Genomic DNA, 18781 nt, shown 5'->3' with positions numbered 1-18781 from the left:
GGAAGACAGGATATTGGGCTATATGGATCATTGGTGTGACCTAGTATGGCCATTCTTATGTCTTCCTACGCAGAGTTACACAAAGAGACTTTTTGAAAACTCAGGCCATGTCTACATGCAGAAGTTGCACCAGTTTAATTGAAGTCCTTTAAAAAACTGATTTAGTGAAAACGTACAGACCTTTGTGTGGTCACTCTTATTTCAGCATTAAGAATAGCTTATTGCAGCTTAGCTTAAACCACTTCCCAATTGACTTTAGCTAAACTGAATTAAAGCTGGCTTAAACTAAAATAAGTGTCCACACAGCCTTTTGCACCAGTTTAGCTAAATCAGTTTAAAAATCACCTCAAGTTAAACCTATGCAATTTTCTCAGGTAGACAAGCCCCCAGTCTGGCTGTTCATCTGTGCAAGGAATAACGCATAATGGAAAAAGAAACCTGGCATCTCTGCTCAACCAAGCTTATTGATTAACAGAAACAGGAGATGTGAGCACACTTGTTTCATTGATGCAAAAACTACAGAAACTTCATAGTAAAGTCATGTTTGTCAATTTAAATCAGGCCTAAGGCAGTGATGACCGTAAATCATTGCAATCTGATGGTTGTTTGGTGTTCCTAGCCAGTTGTGATGTGAATGCCTGTTCACTGACAACTGGTACTAAGTGGCACCATTGGTAATCTTTACACAATCCAAAATCTAAATGAGGAAGAACACTTGAGCTATTCCCTCTCCCACAGAGGTGCTTCCAGGACAGAACTGAGGTGTTTTGGTGGGGCTTTATGAGACAACTTGCTCCACTAGCGCCCATGCTGTAACATGCATTCATAGCTAAACTGAAGGTTTCAGACGCAAGTGCTACGAATTCAGCACCTTTCACAAGGGTAATTAAAAATAATGATTAAGAAAAAGTCTTCCACATTCCTCTTCCCTTTTTGGGATAATATTTGGAACATTTTAAAATTATTAGTTAAAAGTTTTTCTTAAAACATTCATCTTTCTATTCTCTAACTGCTATGAATCTGCAGTACTCCAGCTGCAATTATTCAGCACTTCCATCTGGACATGGTACCAGTCCAAGTGGAAAAAGTTAGCGTACACAACTCTCTTAAAATAAATGAAGGCTGTTATAAAGAGTATGGTGATGAACTGTTCTCCATATCCACTGAAGGTAGGAAAAGAAGTAATCTGCTTAATCAGTAGCAGGGGAGATTTAGGTTAGATATTAGGAAAAACTTCTTAATTACCCTTATAGTTAAGCTCTGAAATAGGCTTCCAAGGGAGATGATGGATTCCCCATCACTGGAGGTTTTTAAGAAAGGTTAGACAAACACCTGCCAGGGATGGTCTAGGTTGACTTGGTCCTGCCTCAGTGCAGGGGGCTGGACTAGATGAACTACTAAGGTCCCTTCCAGCTCCACATTTCTAAGATTCTACTACTTTAAACTTGTGAGTAGTCCCATTGAAGTCAATGGGGCTACCCACTAAACGTGAGCAGCCCACTGACTTCAACAGGACAATTCACATGCTTAAAAGTTATGTGCATGCTTAAGTGGTTTGCTGGATTGGGGCCTCAATCCATCCCCTGCCCAGGGTAAGACAGTTTCTTACAGTATCTCCATCAGGTTTTTGACTAGTCTTGGCTGTCCAACAGTCTGAAACACTATCGCACAGACTAATAAATAACCTTATCAGGAGATTGTTCCCACTGTGAAATGTTTTGCAATTTTAGTTTTTAAACCACAATACAGTGCAAGTTACTTCTACTACTGCAGTAGGAATCTGTTAAATTACATTCCAGCTATGAAAAGGACTAAGCAGCTAAAATGTAGAACACCAATATTTAAAAAAAAAAAAAAAAAAAAAAAAAAAGATTTATATAACTTCTTGGAAACAGACTTACAATTCTTTTTCTTCCAAAAGATATCATAGATGTTCTAGTGGCAAACATTTGATAGCTTTTTAATTTTCATAAATAATTGATCCACATACTTTCTTATTAAATGTACTTTCATATATGTTTCCATGCCCAATGTTCAGTTCTGAATGTTTTGTTAATTAAAAAAAAAATCAATGAAGTAGTTAAACAAAAAAGCATCAGCACCCTTTTTGAAGGGACCATTTAATCAATATTTTTACTGAAAGGATCCAGCCTATTCCTTTAGTCATTGTTGGTGACTACCCATCATTTAAGATACTGCATTGCTCTAGGCACTCATGCTACAGGACTGGCCTTTTTCCCCCTGCAGTATTTATTAGGGGTGTCAAACGATTAAAAAAATGAATTGTGATTAATCACACTGTTAAACAATAATAGAATACCATTTATTTTAATAATTTTGGATGTTTTCTATATTTTCAAACATATTTATTTCAATTACAACACAGAATACAAAGTGTACAGAGCTCATTTTATATTTATTTTTTATTACAAATATTTGCACTGTAAAAAAAGAAATACTGTAGTATTTTTCAATTCACCTCATACAAGTACTGTAGTGCAATATCTTTAACATGAAAGTTGAACTTACAAATGTAGAATTATGTACAAAAAAACTGCATTCAAAAACAAAATGTAAAATTTTAGAGCCTACAAGTCCACTCAGTCCGACTTCTTGTTCAGCCAATCGCTCAAACAAGATAGTTTACATTTACAGGAGATAATGTGGCCCGCTTCTTGTTTACAATGTCACCTGAAAGTGAGAACAGGTGTTCTCATGGCACTGTTGTAGCCAGCATCGCAAGATATTTTCATGCCAGATGCGCTAAAGATTCATATGTCCCTTCATGCTTGAACCACCATTCCAGGGGACATACCTCCATGCTGATGATGGGTTCGGCTCGATAACTATCCAAAGCAGTGCGGACCAACGCATGTTCATTTTCATCACCTGAGTCAGATGCCACCAGCACAAAGTTGATTTTCTTTTTTGTGATTCAGGTTCTGTAGTTTCCGCATCAGAGTGTTGCTCTTTTAAGACTTCCGAAAGCATGCTCCACACCTCGTTCCTTTCAGATTTTGGAAGGCACTTCAGATTCTTAAACCTTGGGTCGAATGCTGTAGCTATCTTTAGAAATCTCACATGGTACCTTCTTTGTGTAATGTCAAATCTGCAGTGAAAGTGTTCTTACAATGAACAACATGTGCAGGGTCATCATTCGAGACTGCTGTAACATGAAATATATAGCAGAATATGGGTAAAACAGAGCAGGGGTCTTACAATTCTCCCCTAAGGAGTTCAGTCACAAATTTAATTAACACATTGTTTTAACAAGTGTCATCAGCATGGAAGCTGTCCTCTAGAATTGTGGCTGAAGCATGAAGGGGCATACGAATGTTTAGTATATCTGGCACGTAAATACCTTGCAACGCCGGCTACAAAAGTGCCATGCAAATGTCTGTTCTCACTTTCAGGTGACATTGTAAATAAGAAGAGGACAGCATTATCTCCTGTAAATGTAAACAAAACTTGTTTGTCTTAGCGATTGGCTGAACAAGAAGTAGGACCGAGTGGACTTGTCGACTCTGATGTTTTACATTGTTTTGTTTTTGAGTGCAGTTATGTAACAACAACAAAAATCTACACTTGTAAGTTGCACTTTCATGACAAACAGATTGCACTACTGTATTGTATGAGGTGAACTGAAAAATACTATTTCTTTTGTTTATCATTTTTGCAGTGCAAATACTTGTAATAAAAACAATATACACTTTGATTTCAATTACAACACAGAATACAATATATATGAAAATGTAGAAAAAAACAAAAATATTTAATAAATTTCAATTGGTATTCTATTGTTTAACAGTGCGATTAAAACTGTGATTAATTTTTTTAATCGTGATTTATTTTTTTGAGTTATCGCGTGAGTTAACTGCAATTAATTGACAGCCCTAGTATTTATATATTTGGGAAGTATTAACTGGTTTACAAATCTGTGCCATGTAAATATCCAACATGAAATAATTACTACAGTGAACTTTTGTTTAAAGAGATATTATACAGAAATATAGTAATCGGATCTCTTGTTTAATGGTATTACAACATCTATGACATGTCTTTTGTAGTGATTTTATTAAACTGAGCGAAATATAAGACGACATTTAGAAGACAAGGCATATTCATCAGATGTTGATATTAAAAAAATTGGAGGTGTGCTGCTATTTTATTTTTTTTTTGCAGGTGAATTAACTATTGAATAAAAGGTAACCAAATATCTAAATACCTATTTGCCCCTCTATCTATTTTATTGGCTACATAATTAATGTGTAATTTTTCCTTTCCACCAACCTCCCTTTTTTTTTTTAAATCATTCCTCTACAGGTGGAAGGACTGGCATTTTCAGTGAATACAAAACTGTCTCAAATCAAAGAACCAAACACCATGCAAGCAGAAACTAGCATTAGCATGCAGTCAGAGAACAAAAACATTACATAGCTGTCGAGTTAAGATACTAGGATATATTATTTTTCACTGGTATTTCCAAGTAACTGTAGGAAACAATCCTGGGCTGGCAAGCAGCTACACAGGATAATTTGATAGGCCTCATTTCTACTTTCTTGGCCTGCAGTACCCTTTGAGCCCAGAACTCACATTGAAGTCAATGGGAGTTCCATGAAGAAATGTTTGAAGGATCAGGCCACCAGATTCTATTTTAAAGTTAAATTTTAATAGTGTAACTAATAAGCAATTGGGGACTTCCATAAAACATTTCCCACTTCCCACAATCTTGTTTTCTAATACAACCCTTAAAGAGATACTTACAGTCTTCATCCAAGAATTTATATTGAATATGTTTCTTGAAGAACTCCTGTATACATCTAGAGATCTCGTCATTTTGTTTAGAGATATGCTCATAGTATTGAGTGTAGTCTCTCTGGGATATACCTGTTATGAATTCAATTAGTTAATTAATTACATAGTATATTTTACAGCTTCTATTTATTTTTTTTAAAGTGTTACTGAGATGCAAAGAAGTTAGTGGGACAGGATTAAGTTATTAGAAAGATGCAGATTGTTCACAATATTGCAAAATACCAATTTGAAATGCAACAAAATAACACTCCCAGCCGCTTACTCTTTGGCTTTACTTTCCAGTGTTTGAAGATTTCCCCCCCCCCACAAGACAGACAGACAGACAGACACACACACACACACACACACCCCCACCCACCCCTGGTGGTTTGCCACTTTCATTATACGAGGACAGGGTCTCAATTTCCCACGTTTTTAGTAACTCCCTTTCCCATCAAAAGCCTAAAGCTGAGTTCGCACTGCATTACTAGCTTGACCTTCAGTGGTTCTCAAGCCAACCCTCTGACAGGCAGGCTACCTCAAGCTTAAAATCCCACTTAACTTGAACTAGAGATTTTGTGTGTGGGCACGAGTTGGATTGGGGCAACACTTGAGTTATACCTGTAGCTAACAATGCTGTGAAAACAAGACCTATGTCAAAGCCTGTCAGGTCCAAAGAAGCTGAGAAAAACACCTTTTTTCAAACTCAATCATAGAATCATAGAAGATTAGGGTCGGAAGAGACCTCAGGAGGTCATCTAGTCCAACCCCCTGCTCAAAGCATCAGAGAGATTGAATCAGAGAAGAGGAGTCACTGCTGACTACTGCAGAACACTTATTTTGCTGTGCTGGCAGAAGCCAATGTGGCTCTTTACTTCTGTCTGTACATCCAGAGTCATTGAAGCTAAGCGGCACACAGCTCTGGAAGCAGTATTAACTGCTGCAGCTGCACAAGACAAAATGGGAGCTCACATAACCCTCTTTCAGGGTTTATAACCTCCTGTATAGGAGCTGTTAAAATTATCATCAAAATGGTAAAACCCCAAAAGGAAGTAGCCTCCATGAAAATTGAGTGGCATTCCGATGGATTTCTACGTTGGCCCTTAAGGTAGTAAGGCTGGATGTTCAGTCTATGTCCATTACTGGCAATTTCATGGCACCACCGAAGCTTTTGGTGACCACATGATTGCTAATCATGTCGCAGCATTCCTTGGTCCACATGCTTTGTAATTCATGGGTCTTCCAACCTAATAATATGTCCATACCAAGAAAGCCACGAAAACTGAATCAGCACTGATTGAGGTGGTTGCTGGGTTCAGCTATGAATGTCCTCATTTCTGATCTTGTCCTGCCACTTAGTATTGAGCAGCTGATGACGACAAGAATCGAAAATGTCAGTCTGCCACTCTTAAGCCTTCCTCAGTGCTCACCTTTCACTGCCATACAGCAGAGGTAGCACAAGTGTGGCTCTCTAGATCCACACTTTATAGCTAGCTTGACATTAAGGGTATGTCTACACTACAGGATTAATCCGAATTTATATAATTCGAATTTAGGAAACCGATTTTATAAATTCGAATGTATTCGGCCACACTAGGCACCATTAATTCGGTGGTGTGCGTCCAAGCTACCGTAGTAGCATCGATTTCCAGAGCGTTGCATCGTGGGTAGCCAATAACATCTAATTGCCAATAACATCGAATTGCGGCCACACTAACCTTAATTCGGATTAACAATACTGATTTTGACGCTACTCCTCTCGTCGAGGAGGAGTACAGAAATCGAATTAAAGGGCTCTTTAATTCGAATTAAATGGCTTTGTTGTGTGGACGGGTCAAGCGTTAATTCGAATTAAAGCAGCTAAATCCGAATTAAAGTCGTAGTGTAGACCAGGCCTAAGATGTTCCCACAGAGGCCTCTGAAGGCCCTGAAATCTGGCAGTGGCTGCTGCTGCTATTTGAATGTCCAGATTCTTTGAGTATCCTCCAGCACGGTCTACAACACTGTGCAAATATTTTTAAATTGCCACCTGCTCGATGTCCCATCAGGACAGGTTACTACGGAACTGGCTGTAATCTGGAGCTGGAGGCTGCTTGATGTTAATGGCCAGGGACTTCATTTAAAAAAATAATTCCAGCTCTGAAATGGGGTGGGGCAAATTAGCCCCAGCTGCGTCCCATGTACGCAGCCAAACCTTTTCTAATGTGGCTGTTCTATAGGTAACATCTTTACATAGATGGGAAGGTCCTTTGTCATTACATTTTTAAAATTAAAATTTAGCAGCTAAGGGCCTGTAATACATCTAGAGGGAAATATGGGGGGGGGGGAGGGAAGATTCTCATTGAAACCCTCAGCATCACATCACACTTACGTTTTATTATATATTTAACCCTTTGGATACCTGCTAACCCTACAGTTAACAATGGAAGACTGACCTTTTAATCACAGTGAGCAGGAAGGTTATGTGGCCACCTTGTGCCCCAGTTGTTTTCTGGATATTGCAGCTACTTGGGACTCCTTGAAGAAGTCTCTACCCACCCTGCCTACTTCTGCCAGGAATTTTTTCTCCCATGCTCTTTACTTGATGCAGTGCTGGGCAACCAGCCAGGGTAGAGGAGGCTGGACACAGTGCAGAGAGGGGAGGAACTGAGCTCTGTATAGTGAAAGGGACAGTGGTCATGACTGCTCGTCAGGAGACAAAGCACAGTCTAGGAAAGCAGGAAGGCTCTCATTTGATTAAAATTGATATGCCCTCAGTAAAACGTGTGAAGGGAAAAATGCCTTCATTTACAGTACTCTCAGGTTAAATCCAAATATATAGTCTCACAGTATCTTAAAATTGATAGAAAAGCAACTTTCATAACGATTTTCTTCACTGGAATGAAACCCAAGGTGTTGTTTCGCCAATTCACTTCAATAGAGTGATCTCTTGTATGCAAAGCTTCACAAATGATAAACTGCCTTGCAATTGAGGCTCACAATTGCAGACATTTTCTTTGTTTAGAAGACACTGGTTTAAATCGGCATCAATAGGATTATTCAAATCTGATATACTTAACGTATATCTTAAATGACAGAAACTTTGACACCGGATACATAAACACGACCAACTGCACAAAACCCTGCTGGACACTGACCAATCAAGACGTTCTATTATTACAGCATGAGTAACTTATGAAAAGAGAAAGCCATAACCTCCCTAAACAGATATATGGATTACAACTGTTTGCTATTTTAAATTATATAGCAAACAATATCAGAGCTTGCAATTTAACATAAGAATATTAACTACCTTTTCACAGGCATGTTCTTAATCCATGTATGTAAAGCGGGGAGCTTGTGAGCTTAGTTGAATTTTTAATTACTAATAGTACTGCAAAGCCTACTGCAGGCCCAATATCACACCCAAACAAGGGGCAACTCTGGGGATGCAGCCATCTAATTGCAAGCGTGCACTTCTCTAACACAGGATGAAGTGTTACTCCTAATCTTGGTTGACAATTTAAGGAAAGGGGAATGCAGGCATGTAGTTGGAATTATTTGCAGAAATGCAACTGACATGCCAATTAAAAAAAAACTTGGCAGGTTTGTTATGTTTCAAAATATAACATGATGAAATGTATATTGGAAATCTTTTGTAAGACATGGTACACATACCCTGGGGTATTTGCAATTATTTGCATCGTGGACATGTGTTTGTCTAATCCGTTTTTAAAAACCAACAACAGAGATTCCACAACCTTCCTAATTTGTTCCAGTGCTTAACTACCCCTAGTTGGGAAGTTTTTCCTAATTTCTAAACTAAATCTCCCTTGCTGCAATTTAAGCCCATTGCTTCTTGTCCTGTCCTCTGTGAATAAGGAGAACAATTTATCAGCCTCCTCTTTATAAGAACCTTTTATGTACTTGAGAAGACTGAAGGAGGACAGGATTCTGCAGAAAAGGACCTAGGGGTTACAGTGGACGAGAAGTTGGATATGAGTTGACAGTGTATCCTTGTTGCCAAGAAGGCAAACAGCATTTTGGGCTGTATAAGTAGGGGCATTGCCAGCAGATCGAGGGACGTGATCATTCCCCTCTATTCGACATTGGTGAGGCCTCATCTGGAATACTGTGTCCAGTTTTGGGCCCCACACTACAAGAAGGATGTGGAAAAATTGGAAAGAGTCCAGCGGAGGGCAACAAAAATGATTAGGGGGCTGGAGCACATGATTTATGAGGAGAGGCTGAGGGAACTGGGATTGTTTAGTCTGCAGAAGAGAAGAATGAGGGGGGATTTGATAGCTGCTTTCAACTACCTGAAAGAGGGTTCCAAAGAGGATGGATCTAGACTGTTCTCAATGGTACCAGATGACAGAACAAGGAGTAATGGTCTCAAGTTGCAGTGGGAGAGGTTTAGGTTGGATATTAGGAAAAACTTTTTCACTAGGAGGGTGGTGAAGCACAGGTATAGGTTACCTAGGGAGGTGGTGGAATCTCCTTCCTTAGAGGTTTTTAAGGTCAGGCTTGACAAAGCCCTGGCTGGGATGATTTAGTTGGGAATTGGTCCTGCTTTGAGCAGGGGGTTGGACTAGATGACCTTCTGAGGTCTCTTCCAACCGTGATGTTCTATGATAGCAGCCTTCTTCTCCAGTCTAAACTAGTCCAATTTTTTTCTATCTTTCCTTGTAGGTCATGTTTTCTACATCTTTCATCATTTTTGATGCTGTCCTCTGGACTTTCTTCAATTTGTCCACGTCATTCCCGACACAAATCTGGACACAGAACTCCAGTTGAGGTCTTCTCAGCACTGAATAGAGTGGAAGAATTACTTCTAATGTCATCCTTACAACACTGCTGCTAATACATCCCAGAATGATGTCTGCTTTTTTTCCCCCAACAGTATCATGTTGACGACACTCATTTAGTTTGTGATCCACTATAACCCCCAGATCCTTTTCTCCAGGATCCCTTCCTAGGCAGTCATTTCCCATTTTGCATTTGTGCAATTCATTATTCCTTCCTAAGTGTCGTACTTTGCATTTGTCCTTATTGAATTTCATCCTACTCATTTCTCCAGTTTGTCAAGATCATTTTCAATTATAAGAAGATATTAAATAGAACCGGACTCAAAACAGATCCCTGTGGACCCCACTTGATATGCCTGTACATCTTGACTGTGAACCATTGATAACTACTTTCTGAGTACAGGTTTCAGAGTGGTAGCTGTGTTAGTCTGTATCAGCAAAAACAATGAGGAGTCATTGTGGCATCTTAGAGACTAACAAATTTATTTGGGCATAAGCTTTCGTGGGCTAGAACCCACTTCATCAGCTGCATGGAGTGGAAAATACAGGAGCAGGTATAAATACAATGAAAGTGTGAGGTCAGTCTAACAAGACAATTCAATTAACAGCAGGATACCAAGGGAGGAAAAATAACTTTTGTAGTGGTAATAAGAGTGGCCCATTTCAAACAGTTGACAAGAAGGTGTGAGTAACAGTAGGGGGAAATTACATTGTTTTCTCTGAGTACAGTTTTCCAATCAGTTGTGCACCCACCTTATACTAGGTTTGTCTAAGCTATATTTCCTGAATTTGCTTATGAGAGGCTCATGTGAGACAGTATCAAAAGCCTTACTAAAGTCGAGATGTATCACATCTACTGCTTTCCCCTCATCCACAAGGCTCGTAACCCTGTCATAGACCAGTTATACCATTATTTGTTCTTGACAAATCCATGCTGATCATTACTTATCACCTTATTATCTTCTAGGTGCTTACAAACTGATTGTTTAATTATTTGTTTCATTATCTTTCCAGTTACTAAAGTTAAGCTGACTGGTCTATAATTCCCTAGGGTGTTCTTATTCCCCTTTTTATAGATAGGTATTATATTTGCTCTTTTCTGGTCCTCTGGGATCTCTCCCATCCTCCAAGAGTTCTCACAGATAGCCACTAATGGCTCAGAGATCTCTTCAGCCAGTTCCATAAGTATTTAAGGATTCATTTCGTCAGGCTCTGCCAACTTGAAGATATCTGATTTGTTTGTTCGAACATGCTGACTTGTTCCTTCCCTATTTTAGCCTCAGATCCTAGCCCATTTGCACTGATATTCACTGTTAGTCATTTGATCACTGCTAACCTTTTTGGTGAAAACAAACAAAAAGGGCATTGAACACTTCAGCCATTGCTACATTTTCTGTTATTGTCTTTCCCTCTTCACTGAGTAGTGGGCCTACCCTGTCCTTGGCACTCCTCATGTTCTCATATATTTGTAAAATATTTTTTTCTGTTACCCTTTGCATCCCTAGCTAGTTTAATCTAGTTTTTCCTTGGCCTTTCTAATTTTGTCCCTACATGCTTTTTTTTTTTTTTTTTTTTTAATATATTCAGCCTTCGTAATTTGACCTAGCTCTAGCTTCCACTTTTTGTGTGGCTCTTTTTTGAGTTTCAGGTCATTGAAGATCTTCTGGTTAAGCCAGAGTGGTCTCTTACCATAGCTTCTATCTTTCCTATTGGGATAGTTTGCTCTTGTGACCTTAATAATGTCTCTTTAAAAAACTGCCAGCTCTCCTGAATTTTTTCCCTTAGACTTGCTTCCTATGGGATCTTACCTACCAATTCTCTGAGTTTGCTAAAGTCTGACTTCTTGAAGTCCACTGTCTTGATTCTGCTGTTTTCTCTTCTACTATCCCTTAGAACCATGAACTCTACCATTTCAGGATCACGTTCACCCAAGCTGTCTTCCACCTTCAAATTCTCAACCAGTTCTTCCCTATTTGTCAGAATCAAATCTAGAACAGCCTCTCCCCTACTTGCTTTCTCCACTTTCTGTAATCAAAAGTGGTCTTCTATGCATTCAAAGAACTTGTTGGATAATCTGTGCCTTGCTGTATTATTTTCCCAACAGAAGTCTAAGTAATAGAGTCCATCATCACCTCTGAGTCCTGTGCTTTGGATGATTTTGTTAGTTCTTAAAGAAAAAAAGCCCCATCCACCTCTTCTTCCTGGTTAGGTGGCCCTACTATAACGCCACCCTTGTTTTGTTTTGTTTTTACCCCTTTTATCCTTACCCAGAGATTTTCAACAGGTCTGCCTCTCACTTCTATCTTAACCTCAGTGCAAGTGTATACATCTTTGACATACAAGGCAACACACCTCCTTCCTTTTTTCCCTGCCTGTCCTTCCTGAACAAGCTGTATCCTTCTATATCGATATTCTAGTCCTGTGAATTACCACACCAAGGCCTGGTCCACACTACCCCCCTACTTCGGACTAAGGTACGCAAATTCAGCTACGTTAATAACGTAGCTGAATTCGAAGTACCTTAGTCTGAACTTACCGCGGGTCAAGACGCGGCAGGAAGGCTCCCCCGTCGATGCCGCGTACTCCTCTCGCTGAGCTGGAGTACCGGCGTCGACGGCGAGCACTTCCGGGATCGATTTATTGCGTCTAGACAAGACGCGATAAATCGATCCAAGAACATCGATTGCCTGCCGTCGGACCCGGAGGTAAGTGTAGACGTACCCCAAGTCTCTGTGATACCAATCATGTCATAATTGTGGTTATTCATTAGTATTTCTAGTTCTTCCCATTTATTCCCCATACATCTTGCATTGGTAAGTGGTGAGGGCGGAGGGACGTGTTGGCCACCACTTCCCGAAGCCCCCATTGGCCTGGAACGGCGAACCGCAGCCAGTAGGAACTGCGATCGGCCGAACCTGCGGACACTGCAGGTAAACAAACCGGCCCGGCCCGCCAGTGGATTTCCCTGACGGGCTGCATGCCAAAGGTTGCCGATCCCAGATCTAAATTGTTCATTAGATTTCACATTTATATTCCTGGTTGTCCCCCCTAGATTCTGACCCCTTGCCAGGTCTCCAAGTAGGTTAGGTCAAATTCTAGATACACGTATTCTGGCCCCGAAAACATATGCATTGATAAAGCAGCACTGTGTGACCAGCTGCATCTCACACAATAGCTTTTAACTACCGGATCATGGCCAGATTAGAGCCCTGAACATGTGAGCCATACCCTAGATGACCACTCCAAAAAACCTAATTCTTTGTGGTGGCTTTCTGCACAGCCTATCCACAGATTTCAAGGATATATCCACCATCCTGCTGGGCATAAATATGTTGTCAGGCTGTTGGATTTAATGCAGAACAGAATTTAACTCATCAGGTTTAATATGACAGAAGGAAAAAAAATTTTAACCCAAAGGTAAAACAAATATAGATGGAAGCAAGAAGGAATAAGAATCCTACGAAGACAGTGTTGTGATAGGGGAAGAAAGGTTTCCATGTTCTACTGTTTTTAAAGGAATAGGAGCAAACCTTAGATACTCCAGTGAATACTACAGAGTCTTTAAGAAGATCCTCACCTATAAGTTTGTTTTCTTTCACAAAGCATCTGAATTCTGCCCCAGGAATTAATTCACACCATTTTCGAAGCACAAGCTACAGGAAAAAAAATACAACATGTCAAAATATGACTTTTTTTTGTCAATAAACACATATTTTGGTCTTAAAATAGTACCTGCTGTTAAGAAAAATATCACAGGATATTCTTAACACAAGGGGAAAACCCCTCACAATTGTAATGGGTGTAATTATCTTGGCGAATAAGCCAAATTTCTTTGAAATCTTATCTTGTCACTTATTTCTTTATCTGTGAAAAATACATGTAAAAACAAAATTGCATCTCTAATACACCATAATTTTGCCCATTGGATCTCTCTCGCTATACTCCACTAGCATGGCACAGAACTCAAATATGAAAAGCAATAAACATTTAAAGACAAGCACGGCATTTCACAGATATGTACTTGAACACTGTTTTAAGACTCAGGCTCTGCCATGCGATTCAAAAGCATACATCAGTAGCAATTTTAAGGACTCTGCCATTGTTCAAAAATAAGCCACTGATAATGAGTGCATAAGATCCGAACAGTCACCACAGCTAAATGCAAGATTTACTTACCTAGCTTCTCATTCAATACAATGGACTCCGAAGATACTTCAACTTAATACTTAAAGGGATCACTAATGCACTATGCCTAGGTCAGTGGTTCAAATCCAGTACATTCAACAGTGACCAAGTCATTCTGATTACTCTGTAGTCTAGGCAAAAGGAGTTGGTGCCTCTGTCCTGTTCTCAGTGGACAAGGTAAAGCCACCTCAATTGGCCTCCCCGCTGGCAGTAAGGCTAAGGACTAAAATAGGCCATTTAGAGAACGAATAACTCTCTCAGCCATTCAAGTTTCCCCTCCCGGGTCAAAGTTGACACGCTCTGGGAGAGTATTACGGAGAAGCTTGCAGGGCCACTGCTTGCAATGTATCTGGTGTGTGGATAAGCAGAGAGATGCTCGTCGGTCTCCATAACGATTAGTCTGGCATTTTTATTTATTTATTTTTTACAAGCACTAAAGTGTTTTCTTGGTGTCATCCAAGCATAAGTATCAGCCTTCTCAAGGGTAAGATATTTAAATTCTCTAGAGCCAGGAGAGGAGTCTTACCTCATATTCCAAGCAAGGATCAGGGGTATCATCAGTACAGTGAATAAATCTGGAAAAATAAATTACGCTGTCAAGATCTATTGTATATAAAACTGTTTTTATTCAGAGCAAGCATTACAAACTGGAACCATGCATCGCAAAGACATTGTTAAGCATTTCTAAGAGATTTTAACTCTAGAAGTAAACAACAAGTATGGGTATGCCACTGGCAAATGGCTCTTCCTTGGCACACCCGGACAGTTACTCAAATGACCCACAGAGATCACCTATCACCCATTTCTTTTACTGTATATTAAGGAGAAGCCTTGCTTGGGCATGAACTTCATAGAGAAGTTAACTTAAGACAGGTTAGAGAAAAGGGAGAAAATTATTTTAAAAAGGAGACACTATCAAGTTAGATTTGAGTCAAAGTTAAACTGTGTCAGAGCAACCTTCAACCAATAGAATGGTTTCTACAACCACACGCAACATTCTCATCCAAACCATTGCTTTTTAACAATGGATATTTCCCCAGAAATGGTTGGAACATCAACACTGTAGCACTAAGAACCTCAAAGTAAAACTGACTTCCTTGGATTTTCATTGACCATGCTGAGAGAAATGCAAAAAGATAAACAGTACAAAAAAAGTGACAAGTACTCTTAATGATTTAAGAATTTATTAGTAGCAGAGAAATGCATTTGTTTATCATGTATGACTCTTATATTGATGGTGTCCCTTCAAAGTACTTCTTCATTGCCAAGATATTATTTGCCTGCGATAACTACACTTTGCCTTCCTCTTAAATAGTTATCCTGGCATAACTGCACTGACACAAAAATAGCACGCACTTTGATGTTCTAGTTTCATTACATTGCTTGGAGCAAATGTCTCCAAGTACCTTTCTCTGGTAACTTCCTAAAGCAATGCACCCTTCAGTGAACCAAGCGATATCACCATGATTCTTACAGCAACAGTGGATCTACTTTTCCTTTCCATCAATGGGAGAAGCAAAGTAGTTTAACTTGCCACTGCCTATACCAGAGCATGGCATCTTTCTGAGTCAACAACAATAAATAATGCATTTAGAAGAACAGATCTTAAAAGACAGAAACAAACAAAAACCCAAAATATCCCTGCTCCCATGTTATTCACACACATTAGATATCTGTAGGCAGACACCAAAGCTTTTTCTCTTGTGAGTTAGTCTCTTATTCCTTCGTTCATTAGCCAGTAAGAATAGAAGCAGTTATCCCAATGCCAACTATTGTGTAATCTCTATATTTTCACCAGAGTAATTATGAACACTACAATAAATCCTGTAACTTTCAAAGGAATGATAACAAAAGTATATCCTCTTTCTAAAAGTAGAGCTCCTAATCTCATATGAGCTGTTAGTAAAATGCCTACCATTCGGTGAACAGCTCAACCGTGAGGACAAGCTGGTTAAAAGGGTAACAACTGAGTGCCCTCCCAAAAGTGACAAGACTTATCCAAATTCAGTACAGATTAAGTAAGTAAGAGAAGGTTACTTACCTGTAAGTGGAGGTTCTTCAAGATGTGTGGCCCCTATCTGCTTTCCACTGAGGGTTTACACATGTGTACCATGTGTCTAGAACTGGAGAATTTAAAGGTAATGTCCGTTGGTCCGCGCACGCATCCTGACTCGTCTCAGGGTTTCATCTGCAGTGACAAAGGGCGGGGCGGACCAACCGCGTCTCCAGTTCCTTCTCCACCACAAATCAACAGATCTACCGCCTTGGGGAAGGAGGGCAGGAAGTGGAGCCCCTATGCAGACTTGACGAGGTTCTCTCCACCAGTGAAGGGATAAGATTACCTTTGGGGGGGAACTCTGAGCCTCATGCCCATGGTGTGATGAACAGGCGAGTAAACTTTCTGGAGCCTCCTCTGGAGGCAGCGAAGGTGAAGAAGAGCGAAGGCAGTGATGTACGTGCACGAGGCCATGTGATTCAGGAGGGAGAGGCAAGTCCCGGCCGGGACTGAAGGACTGTTGACTACATGAGTTATGAGCTCTTGCAGAGTCTGGAACCTGTCTTGTGGTAGGTAGACTTGAGCCGTGATTGAGTTGATGGTGGCCCCTATGAAGTCTAGGCATTGTGTAGGGTTTAAAGTTGACTTTTTGGTATTGATACTGATCCTTATAGAAGAAAGGAGGCCCAGCAACATAGAGATTGAGATCTGAGCTTCTCGTCTGGATCACGCCACCATGAGCCAGTCGTCGAGATATGAGAATACAAGTAACCCATAATGCCTGCTGTGGGCTGCTACCATGGAGAAAACCCAGTGAGTATATGCTTTAATATGTACTACAGCACATGAGATACTGACTTCCCTCATCTTGCATACTATGATCAGTGCTCCCTTCCACTGCATATGTGAATATCTGAAATGAGGGTATCTGCAAGCTGCTCCTTTCTATGCCAGTTTGGTGCAGTCCTTGGGGACCTGGCAAGTTGGCAAGAATAGTCCTAAAATGGATCAAGTTTAAGTGCCCCTCTGGTGCCTTTGGCAGAGACTAAGAGATGTTACTGCTCCTCTCCCTTTAAGGCAGGAATTAAAAACCTTGCATCCCACCTTCAGCACTTGTAGGCTGCCTTGAATACAGGTACCAAGTTCAGCAAACCAGCAAAATGCCTGATAGACAACAGAATGCAACTAGGACACAGTGTCAAAATGATCAGGAGTGTCTGCTGAGCCACACCTTGAACATTGCATGCAGTTCTGGTCGCCCCATATCAAAAAAGTTATATTAGAATTGGAAAAGGTGCAGAGAAGGGAAACGAAAATGAGTAGTGGGATGGAACAGCTTCCATATGAGGAGAGATTAAGGAAACTGATGCTGTTCAGCTTGGAAAAGAGACAAGTAAGGTAAGGGGGGATAGGGTAGAGGTCTATAAAATCATGAAAGGTGTGGAGAAAAGTGAATAAGGAAGTGTTGTTTACCCCTTCCCATAACACTAGAACCAGGGGTCACCTGATTAAATTAATAGGCAGCAGGTTTAAAGCAAACAAAAGGAAGTTCACTTCACACAATGCACAATCAACCTGTGGAACTTGTTGCCAGGGCACACTGTGAAGGCCAAAACTATAATGGGGTTCAAAAAAGAATTAGATAAGTTAATGGAGGGTAGGTCCATCAAAGACGATTAGTCAAGATGGTCAGTGATGCAACCTCATGCTCTGCGTGTACTGAGCCAGTGGTTCTTAACCGGGGTACATGTACTCCTTGGGGTATGCAGACATCTTCCAGAGGGTACATCAATTCATCTAGAGATTTGCCTAGTATTTCACCAGGCTACATAAAAAGCACTAACAAAGTCAGTACAAACTAAAATTTCATACAGACAATGACTTGTTTATACTGCTCTATATACTATAAACTGAAACGTAAGTACAATATTTATATTCCAAATTATTTATTTTATAATTATATCGTAAAAGTGAGAAAGTAAGCAATTTTTCAGCAATAGTGTGCTGTGACACTTTTGTATTTTTGTGTCTGATTTTGTAAGCAAGTAGTTTTTAAGTGAGGTGAAACTTGGGGTACGCAAGACAAATCAGACTCCTGAAAGGGGTACAGTAGTCTGGAAAGGTTGAGAGCCACTGTACTAAGCCTCTAACTGCCAGAAGCTGGGAGTGAACAACAGGGGCTGGATCACTTGATAAGTTCCCTGTTCTGTTCATTCCCTCTGAAGCATCTGGCGTCGGTCACTGACGGAAGACAGGATACCGAGCTACATGGACCATTGGTCTGACCCAGTATGGACATTCTTATGTTCAGAATGAAACACAACTGAGTCCAGTCAAAGCTAAAGTGGAATTTTTTTTTTTTTTTAAATAATAATCTATGAATCCTTCTCTCTCCTGCTGGAAATTGCCATGGATGTTTCCCACAAGATAATGCACCGCTAGCCCTGAAGACCATCTTGAATGTATTCATTCTATTAAGTGTTAGCACTGCCTATTTTATACCAAACTTATTGTGGTACTGAATGTTAACAGGCAGAGCCAAAGCCATCCAGTTACTGATCTGTGACAGATGAGGCTTTCCTTGAACACTGGAAGCAAGAGGCTGAGCAGAGTTCCTCTAACCTAAACACTGTTAAGGTTTAAAAGCACTGGGAACAGCAGCAAATAATTTGCACACATGCACAATTAAGAGATGCCAGGGTCAGAACTTATGTTTCAGACACTAGCAGGGGCTGAAAGACCTAACCCCCACAGCTTATAGCGCATTCGTGAAATATGGTTGGTCTCCATTTTATTTATTGAAATTTTATTTACAGGTAAACAGGAGAAAGATCCCTTTTGGTATATTTCACAAGTATACGAATCCCCACTGGCACATACTTGCTAAAACACATCACTGCATTGAGCAGATATATGCTGTTTAATTCCGCTCACCCTTTGCCCATAAAAAGGAGTGAAGTGATTTACCAGGATTTACAATGCCTGCAGTATACATCACACTAAAGGAGCCATGAATTGA

General features: G+C 40.1%; 1 protein-coding gene across 1 annotated transcript in view; it reads right to left on the bottom strand.

The window, feature by feature from the left end:
- The window catches only part of CDC123 (cell division cycle 123), a 77721-nt gene that overhangs the window by 32621 nt on the left and 26319 nt on the right, over window positions 1-18781 (bottom strand). The window contains exons 7-9 of the mRNA XM_065415259.1: window positions 14293-14341; window positions 13159-13234; window positions 4765-4887 (exon numbers count right to left, since the gene is read on the bottom strand). Coding sequence (XP_065271331.1) covers window positions 4765-4887; window positions 13159-13234; window positions 14293-14341 — 248 coding nt within the window. The remainder of the gene's footprint in view (window positions 1-4764; window positions 4888-13158; window positions 13235-14292; window positions 14342-18781) is intronic.

Source organism: Emys orbicularis, chromosome 1 (assembly GCF_028017835.1).
Source record: "Emys orbicularis isolate rEmyOrb1 chromosome 1, rEmyOrb1.hap1, whole genome shotgun sequence".
In the NCBI taxonomy this organism is placed as follows: domain Eukaryota; kingdom Metazoa; phylum Chordata; order Testudines; family Emydidae; genus Emys; species Emys orbicularis.
Note: the sequence above shows the minus strand (reverse complement) of the source record. Positions and strands in the feature narration are given on the sequence as shown.